The sequence below is a fragment of the Rhipicephalus microplus genome, chromosome X (assembly GCF_043290135.1).
Source record: "Rhipicephalus microplus isolate Deutch F79 chromosome X, USDA_Rmic, whole genome shotgun sequence".
Lineage (NCBI taxonomy): Eukaryota > Metazoa > Arthropoda > Arachnida > Ixodida > Ixodidae > Rhipicephalus > Rhipicephalus microplus.
The window spans coordinates 509,704,297-509,724,554 of record NC_134710.1 but is presented as its reverse complement, the minus strand read 5'-3'; the positions used below and the strand labels follow the sequence as shown (position 1 = coordinate 509,724,554).

The following is a 20,258-nucleotide window of genomic DNA, read 5'->3' as shown; positions in this document are numbered from 1 at the left end:
ATCACGTGTTGTGTAACGCTGACCTGGATGTATCGGCAGGCGTATACGCTGTTGCTATTGCGGATCACAATCCCACCTTTCTATTTTTACCCCAGAAACACATTTGTGCTCCTGACATACCTGCCTATAAACGTACAACACGTGTCGACTATAATTCCGTGCAAAAACTACTACAAGTTACGAATTGTGATGCCCTTTATGATGAAGACGTGGACGTCGAGTGTGATAACATTGTAAAATGCATTGTGGATGTCATTGGACGATCAACGGGCAGCTGTTCGCGCCGAAATTATGACCATACCATATGTCCATGGATGAATAGAAATATACTTGAGGTTTTGAAGCTGAAAGATTTTTACTACGACAAATGGAAAAATAACAGGAGCAATGAATACTACCATCAAAATTTTAAGCTTCACAGAAATAACTCAGTAGCAATGACAAAAAAATCCAAGAAGTGCTACTATACCAACCTAGTGAAAGAAAATGATGGTAACACGAAGAAGATATGGCAGATTGTTAAAGACGTCACTGGCATGGGTAGCAAAGAACGCATCATACCTGATAATCCAACTCGTGAAGTGGACGACAACTTTAACGATTACTTTACTAATATTTGTCTCAGCCTTGCGAGGAAGTTCCCTGCTCATATGCCAAATTTAAGTGCACCCTGTACTGTTGCCAATAATTTCGATCTATGTGATGTAACTGAGGATGACATCCGACAAGTAATTAATAAGTTACCAGGGAACAAGGCAGCTGGCCATGACGCCATATCATCAAGGATTTTAAAGGAGAATTTGGATGTTTTGTGTGGTCCCTTATGCCATATATTTAATCATGCATTTTCCTCTAAAACTTATCCTAGTATACTTAAGACCGCCAAACTAATACCAGTGTACAAATCTGGTGATCGGAATCTTCCGGACAGCTACAGACCAATATCTGTCCTGAGTAGTATTAACACTACGCTTGAAAACTAATTTCGTCACAATTAAGGCGCTTCCTGAATGAACAGAATGTACTTTGTCCCCAGCAACACGGCTTTGTTGCAAACAGGTCAGCTTCAACTGCTGTTTTGATGCTTACGCAATATATTAATTCCGCGCTACATGAAAACAACATAGCAATATCAGTATTTTGAGACATACGAAAGGCATTTGATGCTTTTAGTCATTCCATTTTACTGGAAAAAATGCATTACTATGGAATAAAAGGTAACTCGCTTGATTTTTTTTCTAGTTATTTCTCGGCACGCAAACAAAAGGTAGTCATTGGTGACATCAAGTCATCTTACGGTTATATTAAATGCGGGGTGCCACAGGGCTCAGTTTTGGGCCCTATATTGTTCTCTCTATATATTATTGATGTCCCGCGATCGCTACAGAGGTCAAGGACACTGATGTACGTGGACGACACTGTTTTAGTTTTCACAGGGCACTCCTTAGCAGATTTACAAAATGACCCGAAGACCGATTTATCGAACATCTCGGAATGATTTGCCAGGAATCAGCTGACTGTTAACTGTACTAAAACAAAGTACATGGTGTTTCACTCTCGTAGGAAACACATTGACGCTGAATCTCTTAACCTAACAATAAACAACGCTCATATTCAACAAGTTCCTTGTTTTAAATATTTAGGCGTCACTTTTGATGAACATTTACACTGGCATGAGCAAGTACAGAGTGTGTGCGCAAAGGTAGCCTATGGCTGCTATTCTCTAATAAAAGCTCGCCAATATTTTCCACAAGCTATACTTCGCGCACTCTACTTTTCATTGTGTCATTGTCACATACGTTACTGTCTGGAATCGTGGGGTGTGACGTACAACAGTTATCTAAAAACTCTTGAACAACTTCAAAAGCGTACACTGAAAATCATAAGCCAAGGTGAATCAGTAAGTAATATTTTCCAATCACAACGCATTCTCTCGGTTCCGATGTTGCGTGACTACAAAATTGCCGTTTTAGTAAATAACATAATTAATAGAAATTCACCTTTGCCTGCTGATCTTTTTTCAATCCCTAAACGCAATACGCGACATGCTTCGAATGGTAATTTCAATCTGCCCAAATGTTTTAATGTTTACGGAGAAAGACTGATACAGTTTAATGGAACAAAAATATGGAACTCGGTCCCCCTAGAGATTAAAACGGCACGCAATTTCAGCATGGCATGTAAATCATTTTTTCTGTGGAGTCAAGACATGTAAGCATGTGTGTGTTTGATTCGAATTTCATTGTATTTTTTTAATAAGTGCCTATCTATAAAAACTAGCTGCAAGCTAATAAGTATGCACATCTGCAGGAAAAAATGTATTACTGTGTCATCTGTATGATATGATTGTTTTTTTTTGTTTTTTTTTTATGTTGTTACCTCAGAGCTGACCTGTGCTTTTTTTATGTTGCACATTGTATTGGACCGTCCACTAGCCACTTTAGGCTATCGGTCCAAATAATCCCTGTAATTGCATATATCTATTCATAAAGTAAACGTTTCATTGATTGATTGAAAAAAAACACCAAAAACAACCTCTTTTAACGAGATAGTGTTGTTTTGTTGCGAGTACGAAACTGCGATAACTGAAATATTGTGAAAGCACACAACACGGCGTCAACTAGCCAGATAGTGCGTCTTCTACCGTTACAAGTGCGAAACTGCTATTTTGTGATATTCTCGTGAAAGCGCATGCAAGCAACGTGAAACCTTAAATACCAATGACATTTAGTGAGATACAGCCTTCTGTACTGTACTAAGTTGGTGAAAAACTGTGAGATCATGCAAATATATTGATTATGAACGAAACAGTGTAACAGAGCCTTTTACGTACAAGTGCGAAGGTTAGGTTGGGTCAAGTCTTGAAGCATCATAAAACCGCAATAAACAATGTTAGCTATTGAGATGCAGTGTTTTTCATCATTACAAGTCGGAAACTGCAACATCTAATGTGAAAGCGCATAAAACCGTCGTAATATTGCAGAAAGCATTGTAAAGTAGCGAGTAAAACATTTTCTAACGATAGAATTGCGAAGGTTAGGTTAGGTTGGGTTATGTTAGTTTAAGCTAGGTAGTGCCGTGAAACCACCAAAAACGACCTCTTTTAACGAGATAGTGTTGTTTTGTTGCGAGTACGACACTGCGATAACTGAAATATTGTGAAAGCACACAACACGGCGTCAACTAGCCAGATAGTGCGTCTTCTACCGTTACAAGTGCGAAACTGCTATATTGTGATATTCTCATGAAAGCACATGCAAGCATCGTCAAACCTTAAATAACGATGTCATTTAGCGAGATACAGCGTTCTGTACTGTACTAAGTTGGTGAAAAACTGTGAGGTCATGCAAATATAATAATTGTGAACGAAACAGTGTATCAGAGCCTTTTACGTACAAGTGCGAAGGTTAGGTTAGGTCAAGTCTTGAAGCATCATAAAACCGCATTAAACAATATTAGCTATTGAGATGCAGTGTTTTTCACCATTACAAGTCGGAAACTGCGATATCTAATGTGAAAGCGCATAAAACCGTCGTAATGTTGCAGAAAGCATTGTAATGTAGCGAGTAAAACGTGTTCTAACGATAGAATTGCGAAGGTTAGGTTAGGTTGGGTTATGTTATTGTAAGCTAGGTAGCGTCGCGAGCAGTCCAGTTAACTTGCTTTACGCTTCTTAGTTCCTGGACTGCTCAGTTAATGACGGGTGTTATGGGTGATAAGCCGCCCACTACTGTGAAGGAACTAGCTAAGGCCTTGTCAGATTTTTCTGCTAGAATTGATGCCAAACATGATGAGCTAAAGAAAGACATCACAAAGGTTTTTGAAGGCGAACTACAAACTCTTAGACAGTCAATCAACTTCATGAATGAGCACTTTGAGCAATTCAGGGTGGAACTGGGCGAAACAAAGCAAGAGCTTGCTGCGGTGCGAGCAGAAATACACGCGATTAAAAGCAAAAACAGTCGCCTCGCCAAGGATATTAAGGAAGTAAAACAGGAACTCACTGCTCAGCAACAATACAGTAGACAGAATAACCTAGAAATAAAGGGAGTTCGTGTGATGGAGGGAGAAAACTTGGTCTCCACAATGCAACAGCTTGCCAGCTGCCTGAAAGTTGAAGTCAAAGAAACAGATATAGACGTCGTGCACCGAGTTCCATCAAGGAACGCGTCAACACCTAACATCATAGTTAGGTTTCTTTCAAGAGCTGTGAAAGATAATGTTCTGAGGACTGCTAAGAAGCAACGACTTAACACGACAGCTTTAGGTTTTCAGGGCATCGCATCTCCAGTATACATAAATGAGCACTTGTGTCCAGCAAACAAGGCATTGCTAACAGCCGCTCTAAAGACAAAGCGGGAAAAAAACTGGAAGTACAACTGGGTAACTAGTGGAAAGATTTTGATGCGGAAGGCGAATAATTCACGTGTGCTTCACGTCACATGTGCTGAGGATCTTTCCAAAGTTATTTGAGGATTGCCTGCTTGTTTCTGTAAACATGGAATTTCCTATATTTTTAACTGGCGTTTTTTTTCTGAGGTTGAAAACATATGGCTGCAGCAGGATCATTTCGCAGTATTACATTGTATTATTCGCAGCATAAAGAAGAATTTCGATCATCTGCTTTCGTACTTATCACAGCACTCGTTTAAATATGATGTCATCGCTATAACTGATACTTGGCTTCGAGAAAGCAAATCAGTTCATCTACCCGGCTACGTCATGCTTTCGCAACCTAGAAACAGTGCTACACGAGGAGGCGGCGTGGCGCTATTTATCAAAGACTGTTTTAGTTTCGTTCTCCTTAGCAATAGCTCATGCTGCAGTTCATCGGCAGAGACTCTTTTTATTCATCTTCAAAATGGTGTTATCATCGGTGTAATATATCGTCCACCAAATTTCAGTGTGGCTAACTTCATTATTGTGATGGAAACTACCATGTTACCCATTGTGGCTTCTAAAGCACCTTTTATTTTCTGCGGTGATATTAACATAGACGTGTCTGGAGATACATGTGATGATTACGTGTTTTTGTTACAATCAGTTAATCTGAGAAATGTTATTTCATCACCCACTCGCATAACAGACCACTCGGAGTCGATTATTGATCACGTGTTGTGTAACGCTGACCTGGATGTATCGGCAGGCGTATACGCTGTTGCTATTGCGGATCACAATCCCACCTTTCTATTTTTACCCCAGAAACACATTTGTGCTCCTGACATACCTGCCTATAAACGTACAACACGTGTCGACTATAATTCCGTGCAAAAACTACTACAAGTTACGAATTGTGATGCCCTTTATGATGAAGACGTGGACGTCGAGTGTGATAACATTGTAAAATGCATTGTGGATGTCATTGGACGATCAACGGGCAGCTGTTCGCGCCGAAATTATGACCATACCATATGTCCATGGATGAATAGAAATATACTTGAGGTTTTGAAGCTGAAAGATTTTTACTACGACAAATGGAAAAATAACAGGAGCAATGAATACTACCATCAAAATTTTAAGCTTCACAGAAATAACTCAGTAGCAATGACAAAAAAATCCAAGAAGTGCTACTATACCAACCTAGTGAAAGAAAATGATGGTAACACGAAGAAGATATGGCAGATTGTTAAAGACGTCACTGGCATGGGTAGCAAAGAACGCATCATACCTGATAATCCAACTCGTGAAGTGGACGACAACTTTAACGATTACTTTACTAATATTTGTCTCAGCCTTGCGAGGAAGTTCCCTGCTCATATGCCAAATTTAAGTGCACCCTGTACTGTTGCCAATAATTTCGATCTATGTGATGTAACTGAGGATGACATCCGACAAGTAATTAATAAGTTACCAGGGAACAAGGCAGCTGGCCATGACGCCATATCATCAAGGATTTTAAAGGAGAATTTGGATGTTTTGTGTGGTCCCTTATGCCATATATTTAATCATGCATTTTCCTCTAAAACTTATCCTAGTATACTTAAGACCGCCAAACTAATACCAGTGTACAAATCTGGTGATCGGAATCTTCCGGACAGCTACAGACCAATATCTGTCCTGAGTAGTATTAACACTACGCTTGAAAACTAATTTCGTCACAATTAAGGCGCTTCCTGAATGAACAGAATGTACTTTGTCCCCAGCAACACGGCTTTGTTGCAAACAGGTCAGCTTCAACTGCTGTTTTGATGCTTACGCAATATATTAATTCCGCGCTACATGAAAACAACATAGCAATATCAGTATTTTGAGACATACGAAAGGCATTTGATGCTTTTAGTCATTCCATTTTACTGGAAAAAATGCATTACTATGGAATAAAAGGTAACTCGCTTGATTTTTTTTCTAGTTATTTCTCGGCACGCAAACAAAAGGTAGTCATTGGTGACATCAAGTCATCTTACGGTTATATTAAATGCGGGGTGCCACAGGGCTCAGTTTTGGGCCCTATATTGTTCTCTCTATATATTATTGATGTCCCGCGATCGCTACAGAGGTCAAGGACACTGATGTACGTGGACGACACTGTTTTAGTTTTCACAGGGCACTCCTTAGCAGATTTACAAAATGACCCGAAGACCGATTTATCGAACATCTCGGAATGATTTGCCAGGAATCAGCTGACTGTTAACTGTACTAAAACAAAGTACATGGTGTTTCACTCTCGTAGGAAACACATTGACGCTGAATCTCTTAACCTAACAATAAACAACGCTCATATTCAACAAGTTCCTTGTTTTAAATATTTAGGCGTCACTTTTGATGAACATTTACACTGGCATGAGCAAGTACAGAGTGTGTGCGCAAAGGTAGCCTATGGCTGCTATTCTCTAATAAAAGCTCGCCAATATTTTCCACAAGCTATACTTCGCGCACTCTACTTTTCATTGTGTCATTGTCACATACGTTACTGTCTGGAATCGTGGGGTGTGACGTACAACAGTTATCTAAAAACTCTTGAACGACTTCAAAAGCGTACACTGAAAATCATAAGCCAAGGTGAATCAGTAAGTAATATTTTCCAATCACAACGCATTCTCTCGGTTCCGATGTTGCGTGACTACAAAATTGCCGTTTTAGTAAATAACATAATTAATAGAAATTCACCTTTGCCTGCTGATCTTTTTTCAATCCCTAAACGCAATACGCGACATGCTTCGAATGGTAATTTCAATCTGCCCAAATGTTTTAATGTTTACGGAGAAAGACTGATACAGTTTAATGGAACAAAAATATGGAACTCGGTCCCCCTAGAGATTAAAACGGCACGCAATTTCAGCATGGCATGTAAATCATTTTTTCTGTGGAGTCAAGACATGTAAGCATGTGTGTGTTTGATTCGAATTTCATTGTATTTTTTTAATAAGTGCCTATCTATAAAAACTAGCTGCAAGCTAATAAGTATGCATATCTGCAGGAAAAAATGTATTACTGTGTCATCTGTATGATATGATTGTTTTTTTTTGTTTTTTTTATGTTGTTACCTCAGAGCTGACCTGTGCTTTTTTTATGTTGCACATTGTATTGGACCGTCCACTAGCCACTTTAGGCTATCGGTCCAAATAATCCCTGTAATTGCATATATCTATTCATGAAGTAAACGTTTCATTGATTGATTGAAAAAAAACACCAAAAACAACCTCTTTTAACGAGATAGTGTTGTTTTGTTGCGAGTACGAAACTGCGATAACTGAAATATTGTGAAAGCACACAACACGGCGTCAACTAGCCAGATAGTGCGTCTTCTACCGTTACAAGTGCGAAACTGCTATTTTGTGATATTCTCGTGAAAGCGCATGCAAGCAACGTGAAACCTTAAATACCAATGACATTTAGTGAGATACAGCCTTCTGTACTGTACTAAGTTGGTGAAAAACTGTGAGATCATGCAAATATATTGATTATGAACGAAACAGTGTAACAGAGCCTTTTACGTACAAGTGCGAAGGTTAGGTTGGGTCAAGTCTTGAAGCATCATAAAACCGCAATAAACAATGTTAGCTATTGAGATGCAGTGTTTTTCATCATTACAAGTCGGAAACTGCAACATCTAATGTGAAAGCGCATAAAACCGTCGTAATATTGCAGAAAGCATTGTAAAGTAGCGAGTAAAACATTTTCTAACGATAGAATTGCGAAGGTTAGGTTAGGTTGGGTTATGTTAGTTTAAGCTAGGTAGTGCCGTGAAACCACCAAAAACGACCTCTTTTAACGAGATAGTGTTGTTTTGTTTCGAGTACGACACTGCGATAACTGAAATATTGTGAAAGCACACAACACGGCGTCAACTAGCCAGATAGTGCGTCTTCTACCGTTACAAGTGCGAAACTGCTATATTGTGATATTCTCATGAAAGCACATGCAAGCATCGTCAAACCTTAAATAACGATGTCATTTAGCGAGATACAGCGTTCTGTACTGTACTAAGTTGGTGAAAAACTGTGAGGTCATGCAAATATAATAATTGTGAACGAAACAGTGTATCAGAGCCTTTTACGTACAAGTGCGAAGGTTAGGTTAGGTCAAGTCTTGAAGCATCATAAAACCGCATTAAACAATATTAGCTATTGAGATGCAGTGTTTTTCACCATTACAAGTCGGAAACTGCGATATCTAATGTGAAAGCGCATAAAACCGTCGTAATGTTGCAGAAAGCATTGTAATGTAGCGAGTAAAACGTGTTCTAACGATAGAATTGCGAAGGTTAGGTTAGGTTGGGTTATGTTATTGTAAGCTAGGTAGCGTCGCGAGCAGTCCAGTTAACTTGCTTTACGCTTCTTAGTTCCTGGACTGCTCAGTTAATGACGGGTGTTATGGGTGATAAGCCGCCCACTACTGTGAAGGAACTAGCTAAGGCCTTGTCAGATTTTTCTGCTAGAATTGATGCCAAACATGATGAGCTAAAGAAAGACATCACAAAGGTTTTTGAAGGCGAACTACAAACTCTTAGACAGTCAATCAACTTCATGAATGAGCACTTTGAGCAATTCAGGGTGGAACTGGGCGAAACAAAGCAAGAGCTTGCTGCGGTGCGAGCAGAAATACACGCGATTAAAAGCAAAAACAGTCGCCTCGCCAAGGATATTAAGGAAGTAAAACAGGAACTCACTGCTCAGCAACAATACAGTAGACAGAATAACCTAGAAATAAAGGGAGTTCGTGTGATGGAGGGAGAAAACTTGGTCTCCACAATGCAACAGCTTGCCAGCTGCCTGAAAGTTGAAGTCAAAGAAACAGATATAGACGTCGTGCACCGAGTTCCATCAAGGAACGCGTCAACACCTAACATCATAGTTAGGTTTCTTTCAAGAGCTGTGAAAGATAATGTTCTGAGGACTGCTAAGAAGCAACGACTTAACACGACAGCTTTAGGTTTTCAGGGCATCGCATCTCCAGTATACATAAATGAGCACTTGTGTCCAGCAAACAAGGCATTGCTAACAGCCGCTCTAAAGACAAAGCGGGAAAAAAACTGGAAGTACAACTGGGTAACTAGTGGAAAGATTTTGATGCGGAAGGCGAATAATTCACGTGTGCTTCACGTCACATGTGCTGAGGATCTTTCCAAAGTTATTTGAGGATTGCCTGCTTGTTTCTGTAAACATGGAATTTCCTATATTTTTAACTGGCGTTTTTTTTCTGAGGTTGAAAACATATGGCTGCAGCAGGATCATTTCGCAGTATTACATTGTATTATTCGCAGCATAAAGAAGAATTTCGATCATCTGCTTTCGTACTTATCACAGCACTCGTTTAAATATGATGTCATCGCTATAACTGATACTTGGCTTCGAGAAAGCAAATCAGTTCATCTACCCGGCTACGTCATGCTTTCGCAACCTAGAAACAGTGCTACACGAGGAGGCGGCGTGGCGCTATTTATCAAAGACTGTTTTAGTTTCGTTCTCCTTAGCAATAGCTCATGCTGCAGTTCATCGGCAGAGACTCTTTTTATTCATCTTCAAAATGGTGTTATCATCGGTGTAATATATCGTCCACCAAATTTCAGTGTGGCTAACTTCATTATTGTGATGGAAACTACCATGTTACCCATTGTGGCTTCTAAAGCACCTTTTATTTTCTGCGGTGATATTAACATAGACGTGTCTGGAGATACATGTGATGATTACGTGTTTTTGTTACAATCAGTTAATCTGAGAAATGTTATTTCATCACCCACTCGCATAACAGACCACTCGGAGTCGATTATTGATCACGTGTTGTGTAACGCTGACCTGGATGTATCGGCAGGCGTATACGCTGTTGCTATTGCGGATCACAATCCCACCTTTCTATTTTTACCCCAGAAACACATTTGTGCTCCTGACATACCTGCCTATAAACGTACAACACGTGTCGACTATAATTCCGTGCAAAAACTACTACAAGTTACGAATTGTGATGCCCTTTATGATGAAGACGTGGACGTCGAGTGTGATAACATTGTAAAATGCATTGTGGATGTCATTGGACGATCAACGGGCAGCTGTTCGCGCCGAAATTATGACCATACCATATGTCCATGGATGAATAGAAATATACTTGAGGTTTTGAAGCTGAAAGATTTTTACTACGACAAATGGAAAAATAACAGGAGCAATGAATACTACCATCAAAATTTTAAGCTTCACAGAAATAACTCAGTAGCAATGACAAAAAAATCCAAGAAGTGCTACTATACCAACCTAGTGAAAGAAAATGATGGTAACACGAAGAAGATATGGCAGATTGTTAAAGACGTCACTGGCATGGGTAGCAAAGAACGCATCATACCTGATAATCCAACTCGTGAAGTGGACGACAACTTTAACGATTACTTTACTAATATTTGTCTCAGCCTTGCGAGGAAGTTCCCTGCTCATATGCCAAATTTAAGTGCACCCTGTACTGTTGCCAATAATTTCGATCTATGTGATGTAACTGAGGATGACATCCGACAAGTAATTAATAAGTTACCAGGGAACAAGGCAGCTGGCCATGACGCCATATCATCAAGGATTTTAAAGGAGAATTTGGATGTTTTGTGTGGTCCCTTATGCCATATATTTAATCATGCATTTTCCTCTAAAACTTATCCTAGTATACTTAAGACCGCCAAACTAATACCAGTGTACAAATCTGGTGATCGGAATCTTCCGGACAGCTACAGACCAATATCTGTCCTGAGTAGTATTAACACTACGCTTGAAAACTAATTTCGTCACAATTAAGGCGCTTCCTGAATGAACAGAATGTACTTTGTCCCCAGCAACACGGCTTTGTTGCAAACAGGTCAGCTTCAACTGCTGTTTTGATGCTTACGCAATATATTAATTCCGCGCTACATGAAAACAACATAGCAATATCAGTATTTTGAGACATACGAAAGGCATTTGATGCTTTTAGTCATTCCATTTTACTGGAAAAAATGCATTACTATGGAATAAAAGGTAACTCGCTTGATTTTTTTTCTAGTTATTTCTCGGCACGCAAACAAAAGGTAGTCATTGGTGACATCAAGTCATCTTACGGTTATATTAAATGCGGGGTGCCACAGGGCTCAGTTTTGGGCCCTATATTGTTCTCTCTATATATTATTGATGTCCCGCGATCGCTACAGAGGTCAAGGACACTGATGTACGTGGACGACACTGTTTTAGTTTTCACAGGGCACTCCTTAGCAGATTTACAAAATGACCCGAAGACCGATTTATCGAACATCTCGGAATGATTTGCCAGGAATCAGCTGACTGTTAACTGTACTAAAACAAAGTACATGGTGTTTCACTCTCGTAGGAAACACATTGACGCTGAATCTCTTAACCTAACAATAAACAACGCTCATATTCAACAAGTTCCTTGTTTTAAATATTTAGGCGTCACTTTTGATGAACATTTACACTGGCATGAGCAAGTACAGAGTGTGTGCGCAAAGGTAGCCTATGGCTGCTATTCTCTAATAAAAGCTCGCCAATATTTTCCACAAGCTATACTTCGCGCACTCTACTTTTCATTGTGTCATTGTCACATACGTTACTGTCTGGAATCGTGGGGTGTGACGTACAACAGTTATCTAAAAACTCTTGAACGACTTCAAAAGCGTACACTGAAAATCATAAGCCAAGGTGAATCAGTAAGTAATATTTTCCAATCACAACGCATTCTCTCGGTTCCGATGTTGCGTGACTACAAAATTGCCGTTTTAGTAAATAACATAATTAATAGAAATTCACTTTTGCCTGCTGATCTTTTTTCAATCCCTAAACGCAATACGCGACATGCTTCGAATGGTAATTTCAATCTGCCCAAATGTTTTAATGTTTACGGAGAAAGACTGATACAGTTTAATGGAACAAAAATATGGAACTCGGTCCCCCTAGAGATTAAAACGGCACGCAATTTCAGCATGGCATGTAAATCATTTTTTCTGTGGAGTCAAGACATGTAAGCATGTGTGTGTTTGATTCGAATTTCATTGTATTTTTTTAATAAGTGCCTATCTATAAAAACTAGCTGCAAGCTAATAAGTATGCATATCTGCAGGAAAAAATGTATTACTGTGTCATCTGTATGATATGATTGTTTCTTTTTTGTTTTTTTTATGTTGTTACCTCAGAGCTGACCTGTGCTTTTTTTATGTTGCACATTGTATTGGACCGTCCACTAGCCACTTTAGGCTATCGGTCCAAATAATCCCTGTAATTGCATATATCTATTCATGAAGTAAACGTTTCATTGATTGATTGAAAAAAAACACCAAAAACAACCTCTTTTAACGAGATAGTGTTGTTTTGTTGCGAGTACGAAACTGCGATAACTGAAATATTGTGAAAGCACACAACACGGCGTCAACTAGCCAGATAGTGCGTCTTCTACCGTTACAAGTGCGAAACTGCTATTTTGTGATATTCTCGTGAAAGCGCATGCAAGCAACGTGAAACCTTAAATACCAATGACATTTAGTGAGATACAGCCTTCTGTACTGTACTAAGTTGGTGAAAAACTGTGAGATCATGCAAATATATTGATTATGAACGAAACAGTGTAACAGAGCCTTTTACGTACAAGTGCGAAGGTTAGGTTGGGTCAAGTCTTGAAGCATCATAAAACCGCAATAAACAATGTTAGCTATTGAGATGCAGTGTTTTTCATCATTACAAGTCGGAAACTGCAACATCTAATGTGAAAGCGCATAAAACCGTCGTAATATTGCAGAAAGCATTGTAAAGTAGCGAGTAAAACATTTTCTAACGATAGAATTGCGAAGGTTAGGTTAGGTTGGGTTATGTTAGTTTAAGCTAGGTAGTGCCGTGAAACCACCAAAAACGACCTCTTTTAACGAGATAGTGTTGTTTTGTTGCGAGTACGACACTGCGATAACTGAAATATTGTGAAAGCACACAACACGGCGTCAACTAGCCAGATAGTGCGTCTTCTACCGTTACAAGTGCGAAACTGCTATATTGTGATATTCTCATGAAAGCACATGCAAGCATCGTCAAACCTTAAATAACGATGTCATTTAGCGAGATACAGCGTTCTGTACTGTACTAAGTTGGTGAAAAACTGTGAGGTCATGCAAATATAATAATTGTGAACGAAACAGTGTATCAGAGCCTTTTACGTACAAGTGCGAAGGTTAGGTTAGGTCAAGTCTTGAAGCATCATAAAACCGCATTAAACAATATTAGCTATTGAGATGCAGTGTTTTTCACCATTACAAGTCGGAAACTGCGATATCTAATGTGAAAGCGCATAAAACCGTCGTAATGTTGCAGAAAGCATTGTAATGTAGCGAGTAAAACGTGTTCTAACGATAGAATTGCGAAGGTTAGGTTAGGTTGGGTTATGTTATTGTAAGCTAGGTAGCGTCGCGAGCAGTCCAGTTAACTTGCTTTACGCTTCTTAGTTCCTGGACTGCTCAGTTAATGACGGGTGTTATGGGTGATAAGCCGCCCACTACTGTGAAGGAACTAGCTAAGGCCTTGTCAGATTTTTCTGCTAGAATTGATGCCAAACATGATGAGCTAAAGAAAGACATCACAAAGGTTTTTGAAGGCGAACTACAAACTCTTAGACAGTCAATCAACTTCATGAATGAGCACTTTGAGCAATTCAGGGTGGAACTGGGCGAAACAAAGCAAGAGCTTGCTGCGGTGCGAGCAGAAATACACGCGATTAAAAGCAAAAACAGTCGCCTCGCCAAGGATATTAAGGAAGTAAAACAGGAACTCACTGCTCAGCAACAATACAGTAGACAGAATAACCTAGAAATAAAGGGAGTTCGTGTGATGGAGGGAGAAAACTTGGTCTCCACAATGCAACAGCTTGCCAGCTGCCTGAAAGTTGAAGTCAAAGAAACAGATATAGACGTCGTGCACCGAGTTCCATCAAGGAACGCGTCAACACCTAACATCATAGTTAGGTTTCTTTCAAGAGCTGTGAAAGATAATGTTCTGAGGACTGCTAAGAAGCAACGACTTAACACGACAGCTTTAGGTTTTCAGGGCATCGCATCTCCAGTATACATAAATGAGCACTTGTGTCCAGCAAACAAGGCATTGCTAACAGCCGCTCTAAAGACAAAGCGGGAAAAAAACTGGAAGTACAACTGGGTAACTAGTGGAAAGATTTTGATGCGGAAGGCGAATAATTCACGTGTGCTTCACGTCACATGTGCTGAGGATCTTTCCAAAGTTATTTGAGGATTGCCTGCTTGTTTCTGTAAACATGGAATTTCCTATATTTTTAACTGGCGTTTTTTTTCTGAGGTTGAAAACATATGGCTGCAGCAGGATCATTTCGCAGTATTACATTGTATTATTCGCAGCATAAAGAAGAATTTCGATCATCTGCTTTCGTACTTATCACAGCACTCGTTTAAATATGATGTCATCGCTATAACTGAAACTTGGCTTCGAGAAAGCGAATCAGTTCATCTACCCGGCTACGTCATGCTTTCGCAACCTAGAAACAGTGCTACACGAGGAGGGGGCGTGGCGCTATTTATCAAAGACTGTTATAGTTTTGTTCTCCTTAGCAATAGCTCATGCTGCAGTTCATTGGCACAGACTCTTTTTATTCATCTTCAAAATGGTGTTATCATCGGTGTAATAGATCGTCCACCCAATTCCAGTGTGGCTGACTTCATTACTGTGATGGAAAGTACCATGTTACCCATTGTGGCTTCTAAAGCACCTTTTATTGTCTGCGGTGATATTAACATAGACGTGTCTGAAGATACATGTGATGATTACGTGTTCTTGCTACAATCAGTCAATCTGAGAAATGTTATTTCATCACCCACTCGCATAACAGACCAATCGGAGTCGATTATTGATCACGTGTTGTGTAACGCTGACCTGGATGTATCGGCAGGCGTATACGCTGTTGCTATTGCGGATCACAATCCCACCTTTCTATTTTTACCCCAGAAACGCATTTGTGCTCCTGAAAGACCTGCCAATAAACGTACAACATGTGTCAACTATAATTCCGTGCAAAAACTACTACAAGGTACGAATTTTGATGCCCTTTATGATGAAGACGTGGACGTCGAGTGGGATAACATTGTAAAATGCATTGTGGATGTCATTGGACGATCAACGCGTAGTTGTTCGCGCCGAAATTATGACCATGCCATATGTCCATGGATGAATAGAAATATACTTGAGGTTTTGAAGCTGAAAGATTTTTACTACGACAAACAGAAAAATAACAAGCGCAATGAATACTACCATCAAAATTTTAAGCTTTACAGAAATAAGTCTGTAGCAATGATAAGAAAATCCAAAAAGTGCTACTATACCAACCTAGTGAAAGAAAATAATGGTAACACGAAGAAGATATGGCAGATTGTTAAAGACGTCACTGGCATGGGTAGCAAAGAACGCATCATACCTGATAATCCAACTCGTGAAGTGGCCGACAACTTTAACGATTACTTTACTAATATTGGTCTCAGCCTTGCGAGGAAGTTCCCTGTTCATATGCCAAATTTAAATGCACCCTGTACTGTTACCAATAATTTCGATTTATGTGATGTAACTGAGGATGACATGCGACAAGTAATTAATAAGTTACCAGGGAACAAGGCAGCTGGCCATGACGCCATATCATCAAGGATTTTAAAGGAGAATTTGGATGTTTTGTGTGGTTCCTTATGCCATATATTTATTCATGCACTTTCCTCTAAAACTTATCCTAGTATACTTAAGACCGCCAAACTAATACCAGTGTACAAATCTGGTGATCGGAATCTTCCGGACAGCTACAGACCAATATCTGTCCTGAGTAGTATTAACACTACGCTTGAAAACTAATTTCGTCACAATTAAGGCGCTTCCTGAATGAACAGAATGTACTTTGTCCCCAGCAACACGGCTTTGTTGCAAACAGGTCAGCTTCAACTGCTGTTTTGATGCTTACGCAATATATTAATTCCGCGCTACATGAAAACAACATAGCAATATCAGTATTTTTAGACATACGAAAGGCATTTGATGCTTTTAGTCATTCCATTTTACTAGAAAAAATGCATTCCTATGGGATAAAAGGTAACTCGCTTGATTTTTTTTCTAGTTAATTCTCGGCACGCAAACAAAAGGTAGTCATTGGTGACATCAAGTCATCTTACGGTTATATTAAATGCGGGGTGCCACAGGGCTCAGTTTTGGGCCCTATATTGTTCTCTCTATATGTTATTGATGTCCCGCGATCCCTACAGAGGTCAAGGACACTGATGTACGCGGACGACACTGTTTTAGTTTTCACAGGGCACTCCTTAGCAGATTTACAAAATGACCCGAAGACCGATTTATCGAACATCTCGGAATGATTTGCCAGGAATCAGCTGACTGTTAACTGTACTAAAACAAAGTACATGGTGTTTCACTCTCGTAGGAAACACATTGACGCTGAATCTCTTAACCTAACAATAAACAACGCTCATATTCAACAAGTTCCTTGTTTTAAATATTTAGGCGTCACTTTTGATGAACATTTACACTGGCATGAGCAAGTACAGAGTGTGTGCGCAAAGGTAGCCTATGGCTGCTATTCTCTAATAAAAGCTCGCCAATATTTTCCACAAGCTATACTTCGCGCACTCTACTTTTCATTGTGTCATTGTCACATACGTTACTGTCTGGAATCGTGGGGTGTGACGTACAACAGTTATCTAAAAACTCTTGAACGACTTCAAAAGCGTACACTGAAAATCATAAGCCAAGGTGAATCAGTAAGTAATATTTTCCAATCACAACGCATTCTCTCGGTTCCGATGTTGCGGGACTACAAAATTGCCGTTTTAGTAAATAACATAATTAATAGAAATTCACCTTTGCCTGCTGATCTTTTTTCAATCCCTAAACGCAATACGCGACATGCTTCGAATGGTAATTTCAATCTGCCCAAATGTTTTAATGTTTACGGAGAAAGACTGATACAGTTTAATGGAACAAAAATATGGAACTCGGTCCCCCTAGAGATTAAAACGGCACGCAATTTCAGCATGGCATGTAAATCATTTTTTCTGTGGAGTCAAGACATGTAAGCATGTGTGTGTTTGATTCGAATTTCATTGTATTTTTTTAATAAGTGCCTATCTATAAAAACTAGCTGCAAGCTAATAAGTATGCATATCTGCAGGAAAAAATGTATTACTGTGTCATCTGTATGATATGATTGTTTTTTTTGTTTTTTTTTATGTTGTTACCTCAGAGCTGACCTGTGCTTTTTTTATGTTGCACATTGTATTGGACCGTCCACTAGCCACTTTAGGCTATCGGTCCAAATAATCCCTGTAGTTGCATATATCTATTCATGAAGTAAACGTTTCATTGATTGATTGAAAAAAAAACACCAAAAACAACCTCTTCTAACGAGATAGTGTTGTTTTGTTGCGAGTACGACACTGCGATAACTGAAATATTGTGAAAGCACACAACACGGCGTCAACTAGCCAGATAGTGCGTCTTCTACCGTTACAAGTGCGAAACTGCTATTTTGTGATATTCTCGTGAAAGCGCATGCAAGCAACGTGAAACCTTAAATACCAATGACATTTAGTGAGATACAGCCTTCTGTACTGTACTAAGTTGGTGAAAAACTGTGAGATCATGCAAATATATTGATTATGAACGAAACAGTGTAACAGAGCCTTTTACGTACAAGTGCGAAGGTTAGGTTGGGTCAAGTCTTGAAGCATCATAAAACCGCAATAAACAATGTTAGCTATTGAGATGCAGTGTTTTTCATCATTACAAGTCGGAAACTGCAACATCTAATGTGAAAGCGCATAAAACCGTCGTAATATTGCAGAAAGCATTGTAAAGTAGCGAGTAAAACATTTTCTAACGATAGAATTGCGAAGGTTAGGTTAGGTTGGGTTATGTTAGTTTAAGCTAGGTAGTGCCGTGAAACCACCAAAAACGACCTCATCTAACGAGATAGTGTTGTTTTGTTGCGAGTACGAAACTGTGATAGCTGAAATATTGTAAAAGCACACAACACGGCGTGAACTAGCCAGATTGTGCGTCTTGTACCGTTACAAGTGCGAAACTGCTATATTGTGATATTCTCATGAAAGCACCTGCAAGCATCGTCAAACCTTAAATAACGATGTCATTTAGCGAGATACAGCGTTCTGTACTGTACTAAGTTGGTGAAAAACTGTGAGGTCATGCAAATATAATAATTGTGAACGAAACAGTGTATCAGAGCCTTTTACGTACAAGTGCGAAGGTTAGGTTAGGTCAAGTCTTGAAGCATCATAAAACCGCATTAAACAATATTAGCTATTGAGATGCAGTGTTTTTCACCATTACAAGTCGGAAACTGCGATATCTAATGTGAAAGCGCATAAAACCGTCGTAATGTTGCAGAAAGCATTGTAATGTAGCGAGTAAAACGTGTTCTAACGATAGAATTGCGAAGGTTAGGTTAGGTTGGGTTATGTTATTGTAAGCTAGGTAGCGTCGCGAGCAGTCCAGTTAACTTGCTTTACGCTTCTTAGTTCCTGGACTGCTCAGTTAATGACGGGTGTTATGGGTGATAAGCCGCCCACTACTGTGAAGGAACTAGCTAAGGCCTTGTCAGATTTTTCTGCTAGAATTGATGCCAAACATGATGAGCTAAAGAAAGACATCACAAAGGTTTTTGAAGGCGAACTACAAACTCTTAGACAGTCAATCAACTTCATGAATGAGCACTTTGAGCAATTCAGGGTGGAACTGGGCGAAACAAAGCAAGAGCTTGCTGCGGTGCGAGCAGAAATACACGCGATTAAAAGCAAAAACAGTCGCCTCGCCAAGGATATTAAGGAAGTAAAACAGGAACTCACTGCTCAGCAACAATACAGTAGACAGAATAACCTAGAAATAAAGGGAGTTCGTGTGATGGAAGGAGAAAACTTGGTCTCCACAATGCAACAGCTTGCCAGCTGCCTGAAAGTTGAAGTCAAAGAAACAGATATAGACGTCGTGCAACGAGTTCCATCAAGGAACGCGTCAACACCTAACATCATAGTTAGGTTTCTTTCAAGAGCTGTGAAAGATAATGTTCTGAGGACTGCTAAGAAGCAACGACTTAACACGACAGCTTTAGGTTTTCAGGGCATCGCATCTCCAGTATACATAAATGAGCACTTGTGTCCAGCAAACAAGGCATTGCTAACAGCCGCTCTAAAGACAAAGCGGGAAAAAAACTGGAAGTACAACTGGGTAACTAGTGGAAAGATTTTGATGCGGAAGGCGAATAATTCACGTGTGCTTCACGTCACATGTGCTGAGGATCTTTCCAAAGTTGTTTGAGGATTGCCTGCTTGTTTCTGTAAACATGGAATTTCCTATATTTTTAACTGGCGTTTTTTTTCTGAGGTTGAAAACATATGCTTGCAGCAGGATCATTTCGCAGTATTACATTGTATTATTCGCAGCATAAAGAAGAATTTCGATCATCTGCTTTCGTACTTATCACAGCACTTGTTTAAATATGATGTCATCGCTATAACCGAAACTTGGCTTCAAGAAAGCGAATCAGTTCATCTACCCGGCTACGTCATGCTTTCGCAACCTAGAAACAGTGCTACACGAGGAGGGGGCGTGGCGCTATTTATCAAAGACTGTTATAGTTTTGTTCTCCTTAGCAATAGCTCATGCTGCAGTTCATTGGCACAGACTCTTTTTATTCATCTTCAAAATGGTGTTATCATCGGTGTAATAGATCGTCCACCCAATTCCAGTGTGGCTGACTTCATTACTGTGATGGAAAGTACCATG

General features: G+C 39.6%; 4 protein-coding genes across 4 annotated transcripts; all 4 read left to right on the top strand.

The window, feature by feature from the left end:
• Window positions 1-3,708: 3,708 nt before the first annotated feature.
• LOC142775569 (uncharacterized) lies at window positions 3,709-4,473 on the top strand. The gene has a single exon (XM_075877026.1). It carries the CDS (start codon window positions 3,709-3,711, stop codon window positions 4,471-4,473), a length of 765 nt encoding a protein of 254 aa, XP_075733141.1.
• Window positions 4,474-8,813: 4,340 nt separating this feature from the next.
• On the top strand, window positions 8,814-9,578 carry LOC119187015 (uncharacterized). The gene has a single exon (XM_037435316.2). It carries the CDS (start codon window positions 8,814-8,816, stop codon window positions 9,576-9,578), a length of 765 nt encoding a protein of 254 aa, XP_037291213.2.
• Window positions 9,579-13,919: 4,341 nt separating this feature from the next.
• Window positions 13,920-14,684, top strand: LOC142775568 (uncharacterized). Its single transcript, XM_075877025.1, has one exon. It carries the CDS (start codon window positions 13,920-13,922, stop codon window positions 14,682-14,684), a length of 765 nt encoding a protein of 254 aa, XP_075733140.1.
• Window positions 14,685-19,025: 4,341 nt separating this feature from the next.
• Window positions 19,026-19,790, top strand: LOC142775567 (uncharacterized). The gene has a single exon (XM_075877024.1). The coding sequence runs from the start codon at window positions 19,026-19,028 to the stop codon at window positions 19,788-19,790; it is 765 nt and encodes a 254-aa protein (XP_075733139.1).
• Window positions 19,791-20,258: the final 468 nt, after the last annotated feature.

Bases quoted from the DNA above. Each gene is read 5' to 3' on its own strand.
- LOC142775569 (XM_075877026.1), top strand. From the start codon at position 3,709: ATGGGTGATAAGCCGCCCACTACTGTGAAGGAACTAGCTAAGGCCTTG.
- LOC119187015 (XM_037435316.2), top strand. From the start codon at position 8,814: ATGGGTGATAAGCCGCCCACTACTGTGAAGGAACTAGCTAAGGCCTTG.
- LOC142775568 (XM_075877025.1), top strand. From the start codon at position 13,920: ATGGGTGATAAGCCGCCCACTACTGTGAAGGAACTAGCTAAGGCCTTG.
- LOC142775567 (XM_075877024.1), top strand. From the start codon at position 19,026: ATGGGTGATAAGCCGCCCACTACTGTGAAGGAACTAGCTAAGGCCTTG.